Here is a 19,840-nt window from a genome sequence, read left to right as displayed (position 1 = left end):
AAGCATGTCTACTGACAAAAACAACACATTCTCTTTTGAACAAACACGTCTAAGCTCCTGCAGATGGAGGACAAAAATCAATTTGAAGACCTGGAGCCACTTTTGCAGCACTTTCGGATTCAGAGATTTCCACTGGTGAGTTTAAGGATCGATACAAATGTGGTGACACTCAAACACAGAGTCTCAGATCATCATCTTGACCAGCAAACAAGACTCTGAACGCATCATGTATCACTGAGAGCTCAGTAGGTGGCGCCCTCATTTTAAAAATGATTTGATGTTTCATTAGAACAGTTGTTAAAAACAAAGAAAAATAGTGCAGAGACTGCCATCTAGTGGACTCTGAAAATGATGGCACTGCTTCATGAAGCTTCATCAGACCATCACTACTCTTAGCTTAACACTACTCTTAATAATTAAAAGAAGAAAACATCATTTTAAAACTAGTTAGTTCTAAGAATAACAAAACTGCACCGTGAAACCTCATCAGCCGTTTTATGAACCTCAACAGTTGGTACAGAACAACTTTTTCCAAGTGGCTGTGATGATTTTGCCAGTTTGTGCTAGAGACATAAAACAGATGGTACCATTGTGTTTAGGGTTGTTAACTTCTAGAGACCGATTCAGAACATATCCACCAAAATATCTGTGTTTCAGTTTACATGTGCAGGTGGAATTCAATTTCCTCAGGGGCCAAATAACTGTTGTGAGGGGCTGTCAAGCAAGACTACAGGAGAGAAAAGTATGAAATCAACTATTCAAATCAAGATAAATATGTGAAAAGTATAATTTTATTCCCGGGTGAAGAGAGGGGCAGAACTGTTAACCACTGATCACCATCTGGTTGTGAGCTCGCTCCGATGGCAGGGGAAGCATCTGGACCGACCAGGTAAACCCAAACGTGTAGTGCAGGTGAACTAGGAACGTCTAGGGGACGAAGCTGTCAGAGGAGTTTTCCTCTCACACATCTGAGAAGCTTTTGCCCATCCATGTGGAGGTTGGGGACATCAAACATGAGTGGTCGGTGTTGAAAGCCACCATGGCTGAAGCTTCAGTTGCTGTGGTCTGAAGGTCATTGGTTGCAAAGTACCGCCTGGCTCAAGGGGCTGCTGCTATGGCTGTTGCAAAGGCTAAACAGCAGGTGTGGGAGGAGTTTGGAGAATCCATGGAGGAAGACTTTCGGTCGGCACCAAAGCGCTTCTGGAAAACGGTCAAGCACCTCAGAAGGGGGAAGCAGCAGAGTGTCCAAGCTGTTTACAGTAAGGTTGGATGTTGCCGACTTTAACTGGGGATGTTGTTGGCCGTTGGAAAGAGTACTTTGAGCAACTCCTCAACCCGGATGTCCCACCCTCTCTAGTGGAGACAGAGCTGGAGGCCGATGGGCAGGCTTCATTGATCTCTCATGCTGAAGTCGCTGCAGTGTTCAGAAAGCTCCACAGTGGCAGAGCTGCGGGAATTTGAGATTGGCCCACAAATGCTGAAGGCTCTGAGTGTTGAAGGGTTGTCTTGGCTGACTCGTCTTTTCAACATTGCGTGGCCGTCTGGGTCAGTACCTGACGAGTGGCAGGGTGGTGGTCCCCCTATTTAAAAAGGGGGACCAGAGGTTGTATGCCGACTAAAGAGGCATCACACTCCTCAGCCTTCCTGGTAAGGTCTACTCTAAAGTCCTGGAAAGGATCCAAAAGGAACAATGCGGGTTCCATCCTGGCCGTGGAAATACGGACCAACTCTTCACGCTCTCAACGGTTCTCAAGGGTACGTGGGAGTATGACCTGCCAGTCTACATTTGCTTTGTGGACTTGGAGAAGGCGTACGACCGAGTGCCCAGGGCAAAGTTGTGGGAGGTTCTGATGTCTTCATCAAGCTGCGACCTTCAGCTCTTGCTGGATCAGCACCTCTAAATCTGAGGCCATGGTTCTCTACAGGAGAAAGATCGATTGTTCTCTCCGGGTTGGGATTCTTCCCTTGCCTCAAGTGGAGAAGTTTAAGTATCTTGGGGTCTTGTTCTCACTTGAGGGTGTTCGGGAATTGGAGATTGGTTGGCGAATTGGTGCAGCAGGGGCAGTATTGCATTCGCTCTAGCGAACTGTTGTGCGCAAGAGCTGAGCCAAAAGGCAAAGCTCTCAATTTACGATCAATCTTTGTACCCACCCTCACCTATGGTCATGAGCTTTGGTTCATGACGGAGAGAACGAGATCCTGGATACAAGCGGCTGAAATGAGTTTCCTTCGACGGGTGGCGGGCGTCTCCCTTAGAGATGGGGTGAGAGGTTCTGTCACTCGCGAAAGACTCTGAGTAGAGCCACTGCTTCTCCGCGTGGAGAGCATCCAGCTGGGAGGAGACCAAGGGGTCGACCCCGGACAATGTGGAGAGATATCTCTTCACTGGCATGGGAGCGTCTTGGGGGTCCCTCAGTCAGAGCTGGCAGATGTTGTTTGGGAGAAGGGTGTTTGGCGCTCCCTGCTGAAGCTGCTGCCACGGCAACGGATAAGTCGGATGACGATGGAAAAAAAAAACATCTTGGGGGAAAAAAAGTTTTCAACCGATTATTTTCGTAATATTTCATTGTCAACAACTTCACCCTTTTTAACCATCACATATCAGATTTATAAATGAATCTTAAAAACTTAATTTTTTTAAACCAATCGTTCTAAAAACTGATCTACAAAACAAGTGACGCCGTCTTATATTATTCTCAGATAGATTCACATAATACAAGTTCAATACCGACCTCTAGCGACTCAAAAGCGCCATCACATAGAAGGAAAAGTACACAACTTGATAAAAGACAACATCTTTATTCATGAGAACGCGTAACAGCCCGTTAAAATATCACAGCACAAATCAGTTGTCTCATACAAAAATAATTTTTGCAGTTTAAACATGTGGCAAAAAATGCAAATCTGCACCATTATTTCTATTTTTTCTTGGAAAACTTTCACAGGGCTAAAAAACATTGAAAGTATTTTAACTCATTGACCCAATTACCTTCCACAATTATTTAAAACGGACAGACAAAACATGTATAAATATTAAATGTATATTAACAGAGTATTTACAAGCCTTTCAGTGGGACAACGTTTCACTGTGATAACAAATTCTCCAAAACGTCGAGGTCCACCAGTGGCATCGATGCCACCTCAAAAAACACCCTGAAAAGCAAAAATACAGACGTTACGCAAAGGTTAATGATTTTAAAACAAGGAAAGATATACACCTACTTGTGAGAGTATTTGCTCCGGATGGCCTTTAGTTTGGAATCAGGGGGTGCCGACAACATCTTGTGGAGTTTCCTGACAACAGGAACTAAATCTGTTGGTTTATAACTGGTGTGAAACTGCAGGATGGGCGACTGAAATACAGGAGATTAGAAAAGGATTAATATTTTAATAGTCATTTTCCTTTCTTCATTCTTACTGATGCCTTCCTCTTCTCTACTATCCTATCTTCATCATCCTCCCCGGTCAAACTCGTCTTCAGAACAACTTATAGTTCTACTCTGGGCATCTCGTCAACAGCGCCCCCTGCTGTCGAGGGATCTAGTAAAAAGTATCTCAAACATTGTTCTTCCTCAGTTCTGAGCATAAAATGAACTCACATCATGGCTTTCTCACTTGTAAATACATTTGGATTCAAAACTTGTTGCGGGGAGACTGCAGCAGTGGAATAGGTCAAAGTCAACATACCCATTCTCCCAGGTCTTTGGCAACGATGGCCATCAGCAGGCAGGCTGACGCCAACAGTGAGCCTCTTTCAGTGACCAGATCCATCTCCATGAGGCTCATCTCACAGTAGAAGCGGGCAAGAGTGAGAGTGTCCATGCCAGCGTTGACACACTGTCGACACAACACACAGGGAGTTAAAGAATAACCATTTCTTGTAGTTTGGGCCTTTGCTGCCTCAGCATGTTGGGTATAAAACAAACGTTGGTTTGTGTTAGATACAGTTTAAGTTACACACAATCATTCTTTAAAATGTGTATCGTTTTTCTTAATATAATTTGTACGTGTGGTTTAAATTGTGTTCAACTGAAATTTTAACTTGTAGGTCTTTGTGTTATTTCCTTTGATCCATGTTCTTTATATTTGCACTTTGTCATTCCCTTGCACTTTGTTCTTTTATTAGCGTTTGTTCTTGTTCTTATGAAACTATTGTCTGTTGCGAAATTGAAACACAATTTCGAGAAAGTATTTTCTTTGGCATTCACAATTTTCTGCGTGTCAATTATTTACGAGATAAAAGGCTCTTGTTGTGCCATTTTTTATTTGGTAACTTAGAAAGAAAAGTCTCAGTACTTCATATGAAAACACAGTCTCTGACCCGCTGCTGTAAAGCAGCTTGTTGGTCACAGAGTTGTTCTTTTTTACAGTTCATCTTCTGTAAGCTCAGAGGAATCACAAGACCCGGAAACTGTCACTATTGTACAGGACAGGAGAATTAAGTGTGGATTGTTGAATATCCGATCCCCATCCTCAAACGCTGCACTAATTAATGAACTAATATCACATAAAACCATTGACTTATTCTGCTTAACCAAAACCTGGCTGTCTATAGATGATTACGTATCTTTAATCAACACCACCCAGCCACACTAACTTTAACGCCCCTCAACGATCTGGTCGAGGAGGTGGAGTCGCAGCCATCATCAACTCATGTCTGTCAACCTTTACTAGACCACAATGTGATTTCAACTCTTTTGAAAGCATTATACTTGGCATATCTAATACAATCTTGAGATCAGGTCAGTCACTTCTCTTTGTTGGAGTCTATCGTCTCCCTGGACCTTATTCTGAATTCTTGTCTGAGTTCCTGGAGTTCCTGACCAGCCTGGTGCTTAAATCAGATAAAGTGATTATTGTTGGTGACTTTAACATCCAGGTGGATATGGTCTATGATAGCTTAGCTAACAGGTTTCACTCTATCCTGGAGTCATTTGGTTTCTCTCAGTATGTACATGAACGACTCACTGTTTTAAGCACACATTAGATCTTGTCCTAGCTTACGGACTTGACATTAAAAATGTTATTGTCTCTCCTCAGAATTCAGTTCTTTGATTTCATCTTAAATGACCCAAGTCTACAGTGCAGGAGCACTCTCAAAAGATGTCTTTCTGAAAGTGCCATAACCAAATTTCTAGAAACAGTTCCCTCAGTGCTCAGTAAAATGCCTAACCTCAGTGTGTCAAGAAACTCTACCCATAGTCACCCTGACATTGATAACTTTGTGGGCAGTTTTACAGACTCGTTGCATAACATGGTTGACTTAATTGCGCCACTAACTCAAAAGACTGTTAACAGAACTAGTCGTGCTCCCTGGTATACTCAGGAAACACGTAAATTAAAACAGGATTCTAGACCATCAGAGAAAAAATGGCGTTCATCAAAAAATAATTAATTCTACCTGGACTGGCAAGATAAGTTAAAAAATATACAAGGCATCTCTTCGGAAAGCCAGAGCCAGCTATTACTCATCACTTATAGAAGCAAATAAGAATAACCCCAAGTTCTTATTCAGCACTGTAGCCAGGCTGACACAGAGCCATCACTCCATCACTGCTCATCTCAGTAGCAGTGACTTCATGAACTTTTTAAGTGAAAAAAATCGTAACTATTAGTGGAAAGATTCAAGACCTACTAGATTCTTCTAATACAATCGGTGCAGCCTCACCGGACACAGACACTATAACTGATATACATTTTGACTCCTTTTTTACTGAGTCCTCTGCAACTGTCCTTGGTTGTTTCCTCCTCAAAGTCCACAACATGTCTTCTGGATCCTATTCCCACATGGCTACTTAAAAAACTGTTACCCTTACTTAGCACTTTCATACATATTATTAACTTGTCAATAACATCAGGCTATGTGCCTCAGATTTTTAAAGTTGCAGTAATTAAACCTCTGCTTAAAAAAAACACTTTTGATCCAGAGGTCCTCACTTACTATAGGCCTATCTCTAATCTTGTCTTCATTTTAAAAATTCTGGAGAAAGAGGTAACAAGTCAGCTCTGTGATTATCTCCAGGACAATGATCAATTTCAGGTGTTTCAGTCTGGTTTAGGGAACACCACAGCACAGAGACCGCCCTGGTAAAAGTTAGTAACGACCTACTGATGGCTTCTGATCAGGGCCATGTTTCAGTTCTTGTTTTCTAGATCTCAGTGCTGCATTTGACACTGTTGACCACCAAATCCTTGTACAGAGGCTAGAAAACCATATAGGCATACGTGGAACTGCTCTTAAATGGTTTAAATCTTACCTGTCGGATAGGTTCTACTAGTTGGTCCGCAACATCTCAGACAATCATTAACTAATGATCTAGTTTTACATAATGGACTTTCTCCTGCTACTAGCACCACTGTAAATAATCTGGGTGTCGTCTTTGACGAGGACTTATCATTTAACTCACAAATAAAACAAATCTCACGGACTGCTTAGTTCCAACTTCGTAACATTTCAAAAATCAGGCACTTCCTTCCTTCCTAGATGCTGCTGAGAAACTCATCCATGCCTTATCATTACATCCAGGCTGGACTATTTTTTTTAATTTTTTTTATTGTAACTCTTCTGTCAGGATGTTCTAAAAAGTCTCTCAGAACTCTTCAGCTCATTCAGTACTCTGCAGCTCGTGTCCTGACTAAGAGGCGCGAACACATTTCCCCTGTGCCATCTTCTTAAAATTGGCTTCCTGTAGAATTTAGAATACAATAATTAAAATCCTTCTCTTAACCTATAAAGCCTTACATGGTCTAGCACCAACATATAATAAATATCTTATCCAAACTTATCAACCCTCTAGGACCTCACGATCCTTCAACTCAGGTCTATTAGTTATACCACAAATAAAAATCTAAATGTAGATTTGGAGCCAGGGCCTTCAGTTTTCAAGCCCCTCTGCTATGGAGCCAACTACCGGCTTCAGGTCAGAGGGCAGACACCCTCTCTATGTTTAAAAACAATCTTAAAACCTTACTTTTCGATAAAGCCTATAATTAGCCTTTCTGTTTATCTTAGCTGCTATAGGCTTAGAATGCTGGAGGAGTTTTAGATACCGAGCTCTGTATATCCTTCTTTTCTGCATTACATTAATCAACTGTGCAGTTAAAACCAACACTTTTTATTTCTCTCCCGGAGCCCCAGGGCTCCACCTCCAGAGCTGCTGCTGATCCAGGATCTCCACCACGTCATCGGATCCCAAGACCCCCCCATCCTTCCTCCCAGCCGGTCATAGCAGGAGGCCGTCAACAATGAGTCAGGTTCTGCTCGAGGTTTCTGCCTTCTAAAAGGACGTTTTTCCTCACCACAGCTCACTGCACAGTGTTTTGCTAATTGCTAATTGTTGAATTGCTGGGATGTTTTTCTTTCTCCACTGTAGTCTTACTTCAACTGTAAAGTGTCTCGAGATAACTTTGTTATGATGAGACACTTTAAATAAAATTGAATTGAACTTGACACTCACAGACTGTACTTAACAGAAAATATGAAAGAAAACAATTATTTTTTGCAGCTGTAGATAATCAATTTAAATGGTTAATAGTCATTGGGACTTTGATGCTTTATTAGCTCCAGCCGATTAGAAATAACCATGTGAATAATAGTTATCGAAATACTATGCATTATAACAGAAAAAACACTTAATTACCATTGAGCAAGAAATGTATCCGATATAAAAAAAATAAGGAACAACCATTATCATAACAAGCAGCATTCCGGTTTGACACAAACCTTAGCATAGCGCCTTAGGAAGGAGTAGGAGATGGGGATGTTGATGTCAAAGGTCAGTGTCTGCAGGATGTTTGCCTCCATGGCGATGATCTCCTCCCTCTTATAGGCGTCGTCACAGATGTACAGAAAGTCGTCCAGACAGGGAGGGTTACGCTCCTGAAAGAAACAGAATCAGTCAACATCCACCTCATTATGGTGTCCAAGTCACAAAACCTGACCTCGAACTTGGAGGCGATGAGCATCGTGGTGGAGCCCACCAGCTGCAGCATCTCCCGGTGGATGGGGGACTTGGACAGGAAGTGGTCGGTCAGTTTGACAGCCAGGTAGAGGGTCTCGTGGTACAGCTCAAAGTTCTCCTGAACATGTAAACACAACGCATTAACACAAATGACTAATCCAAACACATGAGAAATAAAAAAACTACAAGTTTCACCTGAACTTCCACGAGCCAGTCGATAAGAATCGCCCTCATCTCAGGGTTCAAGGTCGGCTGCTTGTGCATGTAGTCACAGAGGACGAACTTCTCCTGTGGACGTAGAGGTAGAGGTGTGAGACAATATCATACGATGCATTACAATTCTCTCTTCTGGTGATATTCTTTCAAGTGTATCCAAATGATTGCCGCTCGACGGCGGTCATTACATCTTCGCCAGCTGAAGGAGCAATAAAACCTCTCAAAATCCAGGACGAGAGGATTCAGTCGACCTCAGTCTTTATTTTCAGAGTCCACTAGATGGCAGTCTCTGCACTATTTCCAACTATTACTATTACAACATGACACTGCTTCATGAAGCTTCAGACCATCACTACTGTAAAGAGACAAGAACTAATACCACAAAAATATCTGTGTTCATAAAGTATTGCTATAGATTGTATGCTGATGTGTATCGCGTCGCCAGATTCTTGCCAATACGAAAACCTAGTTAACAGAATAGGACATTTCCAAAATAAAGGGTGCAGTTGTGTCTTGGCTCAGCTCACTTCTCTTTCTTTGAGATAGTCAAATATTTCCTTTGCGTACTCCGGACAGAGGAAACAGTCTTCTATGTTGTCGGAGTCGATGTCAAACTCTGCAGGGATCTACAGGAACAGAGGAAACATTAGTCGCCTGATAAGTCTCATGGATGAGTAAATAACTCGCCTCTTGTTTCTTCAGGTGGTCGGGCACCTCACGAGCAGCGGTCGAGGAAGGAACCAAGAGTTCTTCTTCTACAGCAGCCTCATCCCTGAGCGGCTTTTCTTGGCAGTTGGTTGATTGTTCAACAGTTTCCGGCTCTTGTGATTCCTCTGAGCTTACAGAAGATGAACTGTGAAAAAGAGCAACTCTGTAACCACATGAGTTGAAAATGATTTTTTTTTTTAAATGCGTTAACATTATCCAGAAGACTAACTTTTGATGACACTTTTTAATTTACTGTCACACAAACGTTACTTTGATGACCTTAAAACCACATCCAGCTACCCTTACTTTGCAATATGTCAGTAGTTTGAATGACCGTCTAAGCAAAAAGGCTGTCGGGCTGATCTCCATGATTTGCCTGCAGCTCTGTTCACGGATAGTGACAGAGCTACCACTCAGAGACACCATTTCAAGTTGTTGACAATATCCAAGTGTTAAAATCATAATTTTTTTCTTTTTTAAAGAATTGTTTTAATTATCTACCCTACATTTCCATGAATTGTACGATTCAATAGTTCTAGTTGGAAAAAGAAAAAGCTAATTTTCTCCACCACTGTAGCAAATTGAGCATTTATTACAGCTACGGTTCTTTTTATTACACAATTGTGCCAATTTTAATTCGCTCTGGACTAGACGGGCAATAGGGAAGTATGGCAGCATTTCATCGCTATGTAAACTAGAGGTGAGAGAGAAAATGATAATATCCATACACCAAAAATGATAGGTGTATGGATTGGGGTTTTTTCCCCCCATACTATAGATAGATGGACTTTATTAATCCCTCTGGAGATCTCCTTATATCAATATTCAATAGGACTGTATTGATTGTTTCCCCAAATGTTATAATGTATACCATATACACTTATTATATACATTTATTTTCTATCAAATCATATTGTACGTTTACCAGAGATCCTGTTTGGTTCATTTGTATGAAATAATTCGATTTTTTTTTCTTTTTTAATTATTATTATTTACAATAACATGCAATTACTTCAGCCACTAAATGGATTGACATGTTTACAATTGTATTAATTCAAGCTAGTGTACAACAATCACAAAAGTCGCTAAAATTTGGTGTCTCTAAAAATAGTGTAAGGAAAAATATCGTACATCGTAAGCTGAATAATCCTGGGAACCCAATAAAAATTATAGTGACAGCTGAAAATATTGTGTAAAAACATATTGTGAGATTTTTCCATTGCTACAGCCCCAATTCAAAAATAAAAAAATGTGTATTGAAACTGATTAATTCTTGATTTTCTTTGCATTCCTAAGAGAAAGTGTTATGTTACCTCTTGAGATTTTCCTGATTCTTAGTCGTCACAGAGTTGGTCTTCTTCAACTGCTTCTTCACAGTGACCTTCTTCTTGCCTGGAATGCTGAACTGTACTTTGTGAGCCTGTAAATAAAAACATAATGAGTATAGAACTAACTAATAAATTATAAACCAAACGCATAAGACTTTATGGCTTACAACATGTTGAGAACACTAGATATACAAGTAAATAATTTACTTTTTTTATGTAGTTATAGATACCGATGAGTGTGAAATCTACAAACATATGACACAAGTTTCTTTAAAATAATTTTACAAAAATGCATTCAAATCAATTCAGACATACCCATTTCAAATATTTAGATTTCTTAGTTTTAAAAGTCATACAAAAACCATACTGTTAGTCTTAATAGTTACGACATTTGTGTTACTAAAAACATGGGGGAAAATAAATAAATCAGAGCTGATATATGTAATAGATTAAATATAAAAGTTGCATTTCCTTTACACATGTCTTTCCCTAAAGCAGTGAAAGACAAGACAATAGCAAACCATCGGTTTAATTTTATACAGTCTCTGAGAACCCTTTCTACTTGGTTCAATTTTTGCTCCCTTTGCATGTGCCCCCTGAAGTTCCTCACACACTAAGCCATCAGAGAGACAATGAGCTCAGCACAACATACTACCATGGCACAGGTTGTTATCACACCTTCCAGACACCAACTCAGCATGCATCTTGAAATGTATCCCCCAGTCTCACAGTTAAAGCAAATCCATTTTTAATTCGATTTTCAAAACAATAGAAAGCTTATATTAATATTCTTGGTGAACTTTTTTTTCTTTCTTAAATATGCCCCTTTTGAAAAATAAGAAACATTCACTTTAGACCATAAACGAGTAATAAGCATTGTAAACTAAATAAAATGAATAGACAGCATCTAAGCAAAAATGTTCCCATCTTACATTAGTGATGTCTATAAAGGCGGTCCTTTTTTTAGGAGCACCTTTGGAAGGAGACGTCGATCTCTTCACTTGAGAACTCTCCTCCTGCAACACAAACAACACTCTTGGATTTAGAGTCACGCACAAAGCATCTTTAAAATGAATGAAAGTCGAGAGCAGTCGCAGTTTACCACAACATCGCCGGGGTTCAATCTGGGGATTTTGCTCCCATTGGCTGCAACAGCCTTCCTTCCCCTCGGAAAAGGCATGACTTTAAAAGCAAACCTGCGGAAACAATCGGTTGGTTTATATTAAGTTAAAATGCATTTCTGAGTCACAACCATGCGCTTCTGTGCATCTTCCCGGTGGTCTCTGCATGTACACGTGAGATACGTGAGAAACGCTCACCTTATGTTGTACGCGTCCCGTCCTGGTGTGTTCTTGCTTCTCTTCAAAACACGATATTTCCACGGACTGTGAGGAATATTAGGTTCGCGTCGACAGACAAACGACAGACGCTGCAAGTGTTTCACTCTCAGGCTTCAAATCGTTCACGCTTCCTCTCATTGGTCCGATTTGGAGTCACACGAGCCAATCAGAAAGCAGCGTAGGATGCCGGACTCGTTTGATTTGCTCACCAGCATATACAAGTTAAAAATAAAAGCAAAGGTATTAAAACGATTTACTTTATTCCGCTAATTAAAAAAAACATGCTTTCATTTGTATTCGTTTTAGTATGTACCCGAGTGGAAATACAATTATATAGATTATTGAGAGCGTGAGAACAAAGGATTACCCGCCCACCAAGTGTGTTCATTACCAGTGTTTCGTCGGCGTTTTTTTAAAACCAACAGAAAATACTCTAATGGTTCAACTAGGATGACGCCCCTAAACAAAAACATTCTGCCCAACGTGCTCATTTCAAACTAAAACATTAGTACTGTCGACCAAAAACACACACGACAATACAATGTACCTTCTTACGATCTGTGTCAAATGAATATATACACAAAAATGGGAATATAAATATATATATATATATATATATATATATATATATACATATATATATCAAAAGGCATCACATATATATATATATACTGTATATATATATAGTAATGTACTCAAAAGCAGTAGTATGTAACATTTTGACGTAACTTCTCTCCATATATTCTGTGATAATGGTTAAATGTGGCAAGTAAATAAAGTGCAAGTAATGTATTGATTTCGGTGTCTCTTAAATTAATCCAAAATATGTTTCCTTTGATCAAAAAATATTGACATTAGAAAATGATTTTAAGTCCAACCCGATAAAAACCCTTTTATATATAGTTTTTTTCCGGAGATAAAATCTTATTTACCACAAGCACTCCCACTCTACTGTGATTGGTCAAGCGCCATAAATCCTGGAAGTCTCCACCTCCTAGGGACTCATTGTATAAACAAAGCGAGTCCGGCTGGCTGGAGGAGGAGTGAAGTTATTATTACGTCATAATGGACTCTGCTCTCGTAACCCCTGGTTTGCAGAGATTTCGGATTGGGGAGAACTTTATAAAGTAATAACTCTGTCATGATGAGGGACTTACGCCATCTTGGAGAGGAAGACTTCAACTTTTGAAACCTGGGAGTGAATCAGGAGAGTTTTGGTTTTCACACTTGTTAAACCAAACAATATTTATTTTCAATACTAAAAGCAGATTTTATACTGCTGTGGGTTACCTTCATTTTTTGCCTGAAGGCAACTAACTGACAGAAGAACTTTCAAAGTTCTTCTGTTCTGAGTGGATGAAAGTAGGTCACATTAATACATTTACCAAATGAGATTGAAAAGGTTTCACATTCAGCTAATCACATTGGCGTCGTGAAAATCCAGCTGAGACCAGTTTAAGGAGAGAACATCCTGAAACATGTTTCTCTTCTATTACAAAAAAAATCCAATTATTCCATGTCCTCGGGGCCGTCACCAGGGCCACACGACACTGTGCGGTTTGATGGATTCATAACATCCAGTCCACATCATTCTGAGCAGGCAGTTCACGTAGCGCAACGTGCACTCTAATGAAGTCTTTAGAGAGATATCATCTCAATATGCTTCTTTTATTTCATCTCCCCATCCAGCCCTCAGAATCATAGACGAGAAACAGATGTGAGCTGTTCTTTTATAGGAAGCTATAAAGATAAAATCATTTTAAGTTGTTGTCTCTAAACTCCAGTCAGATTTCTAGTTTCTTATCGTGAAAATATGCATGTATTAACAAGTTCTTCCTCCCTCATATTTTTCTAATACCTGTACAAATTCACACTGAAGCACTTCCTGTCCCTTTCTCCGTCTCACTGACACAGGAAGTTAGAAACATGCAACTGTATTTCCGTATATTTATTCACAGCCGATTCACCACGGAGCAACTTAAGGTCTTCGTCGTGTGTAAGTTGTTGATCCAACTGACTATTGCTATACTTTATTACTTACCTTATTATTCAAGTAACATGTCATTTACTGTTTGTTTTGTCCCCGAAATGAACACAATCCTATACAAGATGGTGATCTCATTAGATTCATCCTGACATGAACACAATGTAGTTGTTCAATTATTAGAACAAAGATTTTAAGGTGGATTAAAATTGCAGTAACACTTTTAGATGTGATCCTAAAAGTTCAAATAAATATAAAAGTTATATATATTAAATGATTTACAAAAAAGAAGTAACAATATATGTCCTTCCTGGCAACTCATCATTATCACATGTTGTAGCATGTGATAATGTAGTGATGGTCTGATGAAGCTTCGTGAAGCAGTGTCTTTATTTTCAGAGCCCACTAGATGGGTATCTCTGCACTATTTCTCCTTTGATCTAATGAAACATCCTATCATTTTTAAACTGATGGTGACCTACTGACCTCTAAGCAACATGACACTGCTTCATGAAGCTTCATCAGCACATCACTACCCATCAGTACTGAAATGTAATATTTAATTACACTGCTTGTTTATAACTGTTCTAATGTATGAAAGACGAAAAATTACATCATTATAAATAAATGAAGACATAACTGAATGTATGGAAAAGAAAATGTGTGGAAAAAATATGACACTGTCAAAATAAATACATAACTTCTGATTTTATTTTTGTCAAAAAAAGTGCTATTTCTGTATATACATTTAATTATGTATACATTTCTTTTACCGATTTTTACATTTAATTATTTATGTATTTCAACATTTAATTATCTATATATTTCATTATATATAATTGAATCACTTTATATTAATTTCCGTTTTTCTACGTCCATCTGATTTATTTAAAAAAAATTCTATTTATACATTCAGTTACATGTATACAAATTTGTTTGTTTATAACCATGCCATTTATCCTTCATAGTGGTGACCATGTTTACCAAAAAACAACTTATATTCTGTAATTACAGGTCTGGAAGAAATTCAATCTGTCTGAATCTCTACTGGCTAAAATCTTGTGGTGAGAAAAAAGCGCTCAAAATATAGATCCTCTTTTTGCATTTGACCCTTTATCAAACTGTCTCATGGAAGCATGGAAGCCAGATTCCACCTCGGACGTAAACTGGCGAGACAACAAGCTAAATATAAAAGCTGTGGAGACTTTTGCCCAAACTTTGACTGACAGTATAATTCAAGGGTTTGCAGGAGACATGGAGATGATGGAGGCTGGAGTGAACCATCAGAAGTCCAGACTGAACCAGCTTTCTGCAGAAGAGTTGTTTTCCCCCTCCATAACTGAAGCCTCCCAAATGTCAAGAGGTCACGGTGAAGGAGAAACTGAGTGTACAGATGCTGACAAGACTCAGCTCAAGTCACACCCTCCGACATCGCCCGACTACCCTGACGCCCCTCCGTGCACCCCTTTACTCCAGCAGCTGGAGAGGAGCAGAAATAGTTTCGCGAGGAAGTTAAAGGGAGGCCTTGCGAAGGAATTCGTGCCTTCACCTCCTCCCTCGACCCCAAAGGATCCGGAGAACTTAAGGGCCGGCAGTGATGGCCAGCAGGGGGTGCTACTGCAGCAGCTGATGCACTCACTGAGCACAGCGGAGCGTCCAGAGGAAACTGATGGAGCTCTGATCGACGCTTTCGCCGAGTCTCTGTCCGGCAGCATCCTGAGGTGGATGCTTGAAGGGAAAAAATGAGTTTAAGTGATCAAAAGGTTGACGGGTATTCACTTTGATAATAACCTTGTAATTAATCTTCTAAAAAGTGCTCTCCGTTTACTGTGTCTATGTGGCCCTAATCAGCTTAAAAAAGATCAAGTCAACAGTTTTTCAACAGCAGACAATTTTGTGTTGTATTGTATGTTGTGTTAACTCTAAATACAACTCTCTTAATATCTTTATTAGGATTTTCCTTAGTCTATTTGTAAATATTTCTTCCCTCGAAATATTTTAACTGAATATTGAGATTATATTAAGATTTTTTTTCACATCAGTAACTTTTTTTAACGAAAGATTCATAAATATTTCATTGGCATATTTAGGTTTATTTATTTTTTTCTTTCTTATTTTATTTTCCTACTCGCTTTCATTTTTCAATTTTCCCCATCATATTTTGACTTTTTTTTCTCGACGGCCCTTTTTTTACAACAGTCTCTATATAGTGAGGGCCTCAAGTACATTTAAATTGCCCATGGTCAGAGGGGAACAACACTGTAACACTCATGTATGTCCAGTAGGTGTCGGCATATCTCATCAATTCATTTTCTGTGACGCTTGTTCCCTTATGGGGGTCGCGAGCCTATCTCAGTTTCTTTGGGCGACAGGGTGGGGACACCCTGGGCAGGACGCCAGTCTGTCGCGGGGTACATCTAGAGTTTATTTTATTGTGGCTGATCGACGAAATTTTAATAGATTATTTGTTTTTGTAAAATAAATGTCCATGCTAAGGTGCACATTTTACTTACAATTTGCGTCAGTGTGTATAAAATGTGCCACCCTATAGTGTATTATGTTATTGAAATTTACAAACTAAGTTGAATTTTTTGTTATAGTTTACTATATTTTTCTTAAGTAGCTAGTAATTTAGTTGAAAATTGATGATAAGATCATTCAAGCACTGCCAAGGCATGAAATAAAAGCTTCAGTGAAACTTGCACTTTTGAAGAAAGAGCTTTACTGTTCTTTGATTGTCATCAGTTTCTTGTTCACATATTCCGACACACACACTCACTCACACACACGCACTGCTACGCACACACTTTTCATGTTGGTTGACACGGTTACACAAACACACACAAAGACCCTCTTCTTCCTTCGACACAGATGGAGGCAACAGGGAACAAGATCAAGTGTTATTTGTTTTTTTTATCAGGAATAACACTTTCATTTCAGGAAATCTTTGCCCTCTTCCCCTTGACAAAATTATCAACATATCATGAAAGTCAACTGTTTTTTTTAAAGTCGTCTTAAGATGTTGAAAAAAAAATCCACACAAAACCACAATTGAAATCCTCTCTTTGACTTTATCTGACTCACTGTCTTGTACCGGCTGCATGAATAGAAATATCATCTTACTTTTATGTTACTTAAATTATTTGGGTCCCCAACCTTTGTTACACCTGGCGCCGTCGTAGTGTCTGAAATTCATTTTCACTACCAGCGTTTATTGTGGAAATTTCTGACCGTGGTCTAGAAAGGGGCTTTTCAAATAAATATTATACATATTTATTTATTCTGTTTACTAGGTGTTTGTATTAAAGAATCTGATGATCTGATATATATCATGATGAAGGAGAGACGATACGATATATTGTGATACTGTAGGTACAAACATATATTGGTAGTATTGTCCAAGTACTTGACTCTGGTGTTGTAGAATCTAAAGACCACATTACTCTGGACAAAGTCATAATTGATTTCGTTTGTTTTAAAACAAAAACGTGTCTAAAGATCTGGTGTCAACCGTATCCTCTCGTCCTTAGTTATCGCTGGGATCTCGTGGGATTTTGTAATTCCTTTTGTTGTGGCTGCCATCTAGTGGCCGGAAGCTTAATTACAACACAAAAATAAACGCCCTGAACATTCACATGTTACCGGTAAATAAAACAATTGTAGTAATTTTATTTTACACACATTGAAATATCAACCAAAACAAAAAGCTATGGTAAAAATGTAATATAATTTAAAAACCCAAAAAATAAATGCATTATCATTTTTTTTGTTGTTGAAAAAAATGAGATGGAAACAGTGCTGTTGAATATAGATACGTTATTGTGGGGGGAACATCAATATATAAGTTTCAAGGGTTTAAGTGTTTTTATTCCTGGAAGTCAATTGGAATTTTGGGTGAACTATCCCTTTAAATCTAAGCAAATGGATGCTCAGTGACTTGGCTGCAGAGTGCGCGGGTCCCCAGGCACTGAGGCGCAATATGTCATGGAATGCCGAAAGTGAACTTTTCACTCCCCCCACTGATCACCATTGTGTTCCTTCTCACCCTGGGACACCAGCTGACTGACACGCTCACACACACCAGGACACGCGTGCACGGAGATAAGTTGCAGGACTGGGCAGCTGCGACGTGACACACATACATCCACGGACACATCTGGAGAAATTCCTTTGTTGTTAGGTGGTGGTTGGCTGTCGGAGGAGAAGCGAGGAGATGGAAATTTGGAAGATGTGTGATGACACACAGAGCGACTCCAGCAGGGGTTCGTTGTTCTGGACACGGTGGAACTTAGCGCCGCAGGAAAGCGTGTTTGTCTTGCTCAGGGAGGTTGAACTGATATGAAGGTGATTTATTTCTTGCTGATTTTTCAGCCAAAATCCTATTTCAACATTGACAGACCTCTTGTCCTGACTTGCAGCACGAAAATGCCAATCTCATCAAAGCAAAAGTGGTAAACGCGTTCAAAGGAATGGCTAATAAGAAGCTGACTGACTCTTCAAGCAGGACATTCATTCTTATCTTAACCAGAAAAAGGTTTTTTTTATTTATCTATCAATCTTATTGGTCAGGAGACGCTGTTCAGATTGATTTAATACAGTCCAACAAGAAGTTATTGTGTTTCAATTGTGACCTCTGCTTTTTAAGTGGAAGATCCAAATCTAAGGTCCAGGAGGCTGAAGGTTACCATAGTTGTGTTATTGTCCTCTATCGCTGTGGCGATCATCTGAAGACAGAGACACCTTATCCTTCGAAAATCAGGGCAGTTCATTGGTTCGTTAATTAAAATGTCAACAGGTCAACTGCCTTATCCTTCCAGAAAGAACAACAATGCCATAGAAGTTTCTTGGCCTAATATCTGACATTTTTAAAAAACAATTGTGGAGTGTTGAGGAAAGAACAGAAGGTCTTTATGAAATGGACGAGGACTAAAGGAAGATCATGGAAGAAAGTGGATCTACGGAGAATTCAGATATTCTGTCTGTGTGTCTAAAAATTGGATGATATATTTTCCTAGCAGAACACTAGTGAGGTGTTGAGCAGGATCACTTTATTTCGGGAGAGTCATGGGACGAGATCAGGGCACATGAAGGGAGCACAAGTCACACAGTCTAAGCCGGACCAAAAAACATCTTGAAACGCCTGTCAGGAAATCATTTTCACTTCTGAAATGTTGGTATAAAGTTTATGTAGTCTTTCTAGTATCATAATATATTAAATTGTTTTGCCCTACAAACCAAGATCCATTCATTTTTTTTCCATCTTAAATTCAAATTTCACATACTTGGAAAAAATAAGGTTTGTTTAGGTTCTTCAATAAATTGAAAGCGAATCAAAATATCAACTCCAAAATATGTATGTGACAGAAATTAAAAATATTTTTTTGCCAGGAAACATTGACAGGAATAACATATTTTGAAGTTGATACTATGCTATGCTTTAAATTGATATTTTATTCACCTTGTACCAAACCATACGTTTTAAGGCATTGATTTTGATGCCACACCAAAATACACACATATACAGCAGCTCTTATAAATTAACCTAGTCTGGTTGATTTATGCCAATTTACATACATAATGCGTTACAAATTTGGGGGACAAAGAGGCAGATTAACACAACAGGAAATGTGATAGGACTGCCAACATCAGCAGAGGTGTTGGGGGGCGTACCAATCTGAGACACCAGCTCCACTAAACCACAACCATGCAGTACAAGGACTGTTGTTTTCACAATAAAAAAGGCATTTTTAAACAAGCCTGCTTTTGAGTACTTTACTAGTAAAACAAGATAAAATCTGGACATGATGAAAGATGAAAAATATGTACTAGTAAACAAGCAGATCTGCAGGATTGGTCCATAACTACAGACTACTACTACTAGAAAAACAAAGGCTTCGTCATGAGCTTTTGCTTTTCTCAGGGTCTATAAACAAGCTACCCTAGGAATGGAGGGTCCAAGAGGGCTGTGTGCTAGACAAATAATAGAGGTGAAACCACAAAAAAGACTTGGGAGAGCAGTAAAAGAAGCTCACAGGAAGGTTTCATTTGACTCTTTTTTCAGGTCGTCATTTGCAGTCGATCAGCTGAGGTTTGGGATTTTTTCTTTGGAAGACCCTTCCAGTAGTTGATTATTGTGCCTATAAAATAATTGGCCCGAGAGAAAAACAGCAACACTATTAAAAATTTCAGATGACATGGGATTAAATAATGCTAGATTTGTAACGGTAGAGGATATTCGAATCACTGTTTTAAGATTTTTGTTTTATAAAGAGTCTAACGGGCATTAAGGCCCAATACGATAGA

At 39.2% G+C, this 19,840-nt stretch overlaps 2 protein-coding genes across 2 annotated transcripts; one reads left to right on the top strand and one right to left on the bottom strand.

The window, feature by feature from the left end:
- Positions 1 to 2,783: 2,783 nt before the first annotated feature.
- On the bottom strand, positions 2,784 to 11,620 carry ccnb3 (cyclin B3). Its single transcript, XM_087788288.1, has 12 exons — positions 11,533 to 11,620; positions 11,316 to 11,409; positions 11,146 to 11,229; positions 10,199 to 10,305; positions 8,865 to 9,030; positions 8,705 to 8,803; positions 8,157 to 8,249; positions 7,942 to 8,079; positions 7,724 to 7,879; positions 3,688 to 3,837; positions 3,223 to 3,353; positions 2,784 to 3,153 (listed from the first exon to the last, which is right to left on the bottom strand). The coding sequence occupies exons 2-12, from the start codon at positions 11,391 to 11,393 to the stop codon at positions 3,084 to 3,086; spliced, it is 1,272 nt and encodes a 423-aa protein (XP_087644414.1). The 5' UTR covers positions 11,394 to 11,409; positions 11,533 to 11,620; the 3' UTR covers positions 2,784 to 3,083.
- Positions 11,621 to 13,517: 1,897 nt separating this feature from the next.
- LOC148082826 (uncharacterized) lies at positions 13,518 to 16,200 on the top strand. The gene is made up of 2 exons (XM_087788287.1): positions 13,518 to 13,549; positions 14,552 to 16,200. Exon 2 carries the CDS (start codon positions 14,666 to 14,668, stop codon positions 15,281 to 15,283), a length of 618 nt encoding a protein of 205 aa, XP_087644413.1. The 5' UTR covers positions 13,518 to 13,549; positions 14,552 to 14,665; the 3' UTR covers positions 15,284 to 16,200.
- Positions 16,201 to 19,840: the final 3,640 nt, after the last annotated feature.

The sequence above is a fragment of the Callionymus lyra genome, chromosome 4 (assembly GCF_982586985.1).
Source record: "Callionymus lyra chromosome 4, fCalLyr1.hap1.1, whole genome shotgun sequence".
Classification (NCBI taxonomy): Eukaryota; Metazoa; Chordata; class Actinopteri; order Syngnathiformes; family Callionymidae; genus Callionymus; species Callionymus lyra.
Note: the sequence above shows the minus strand (reverse complement) of the source record. Positions and strands in the feature narration are given on the sequence as shown.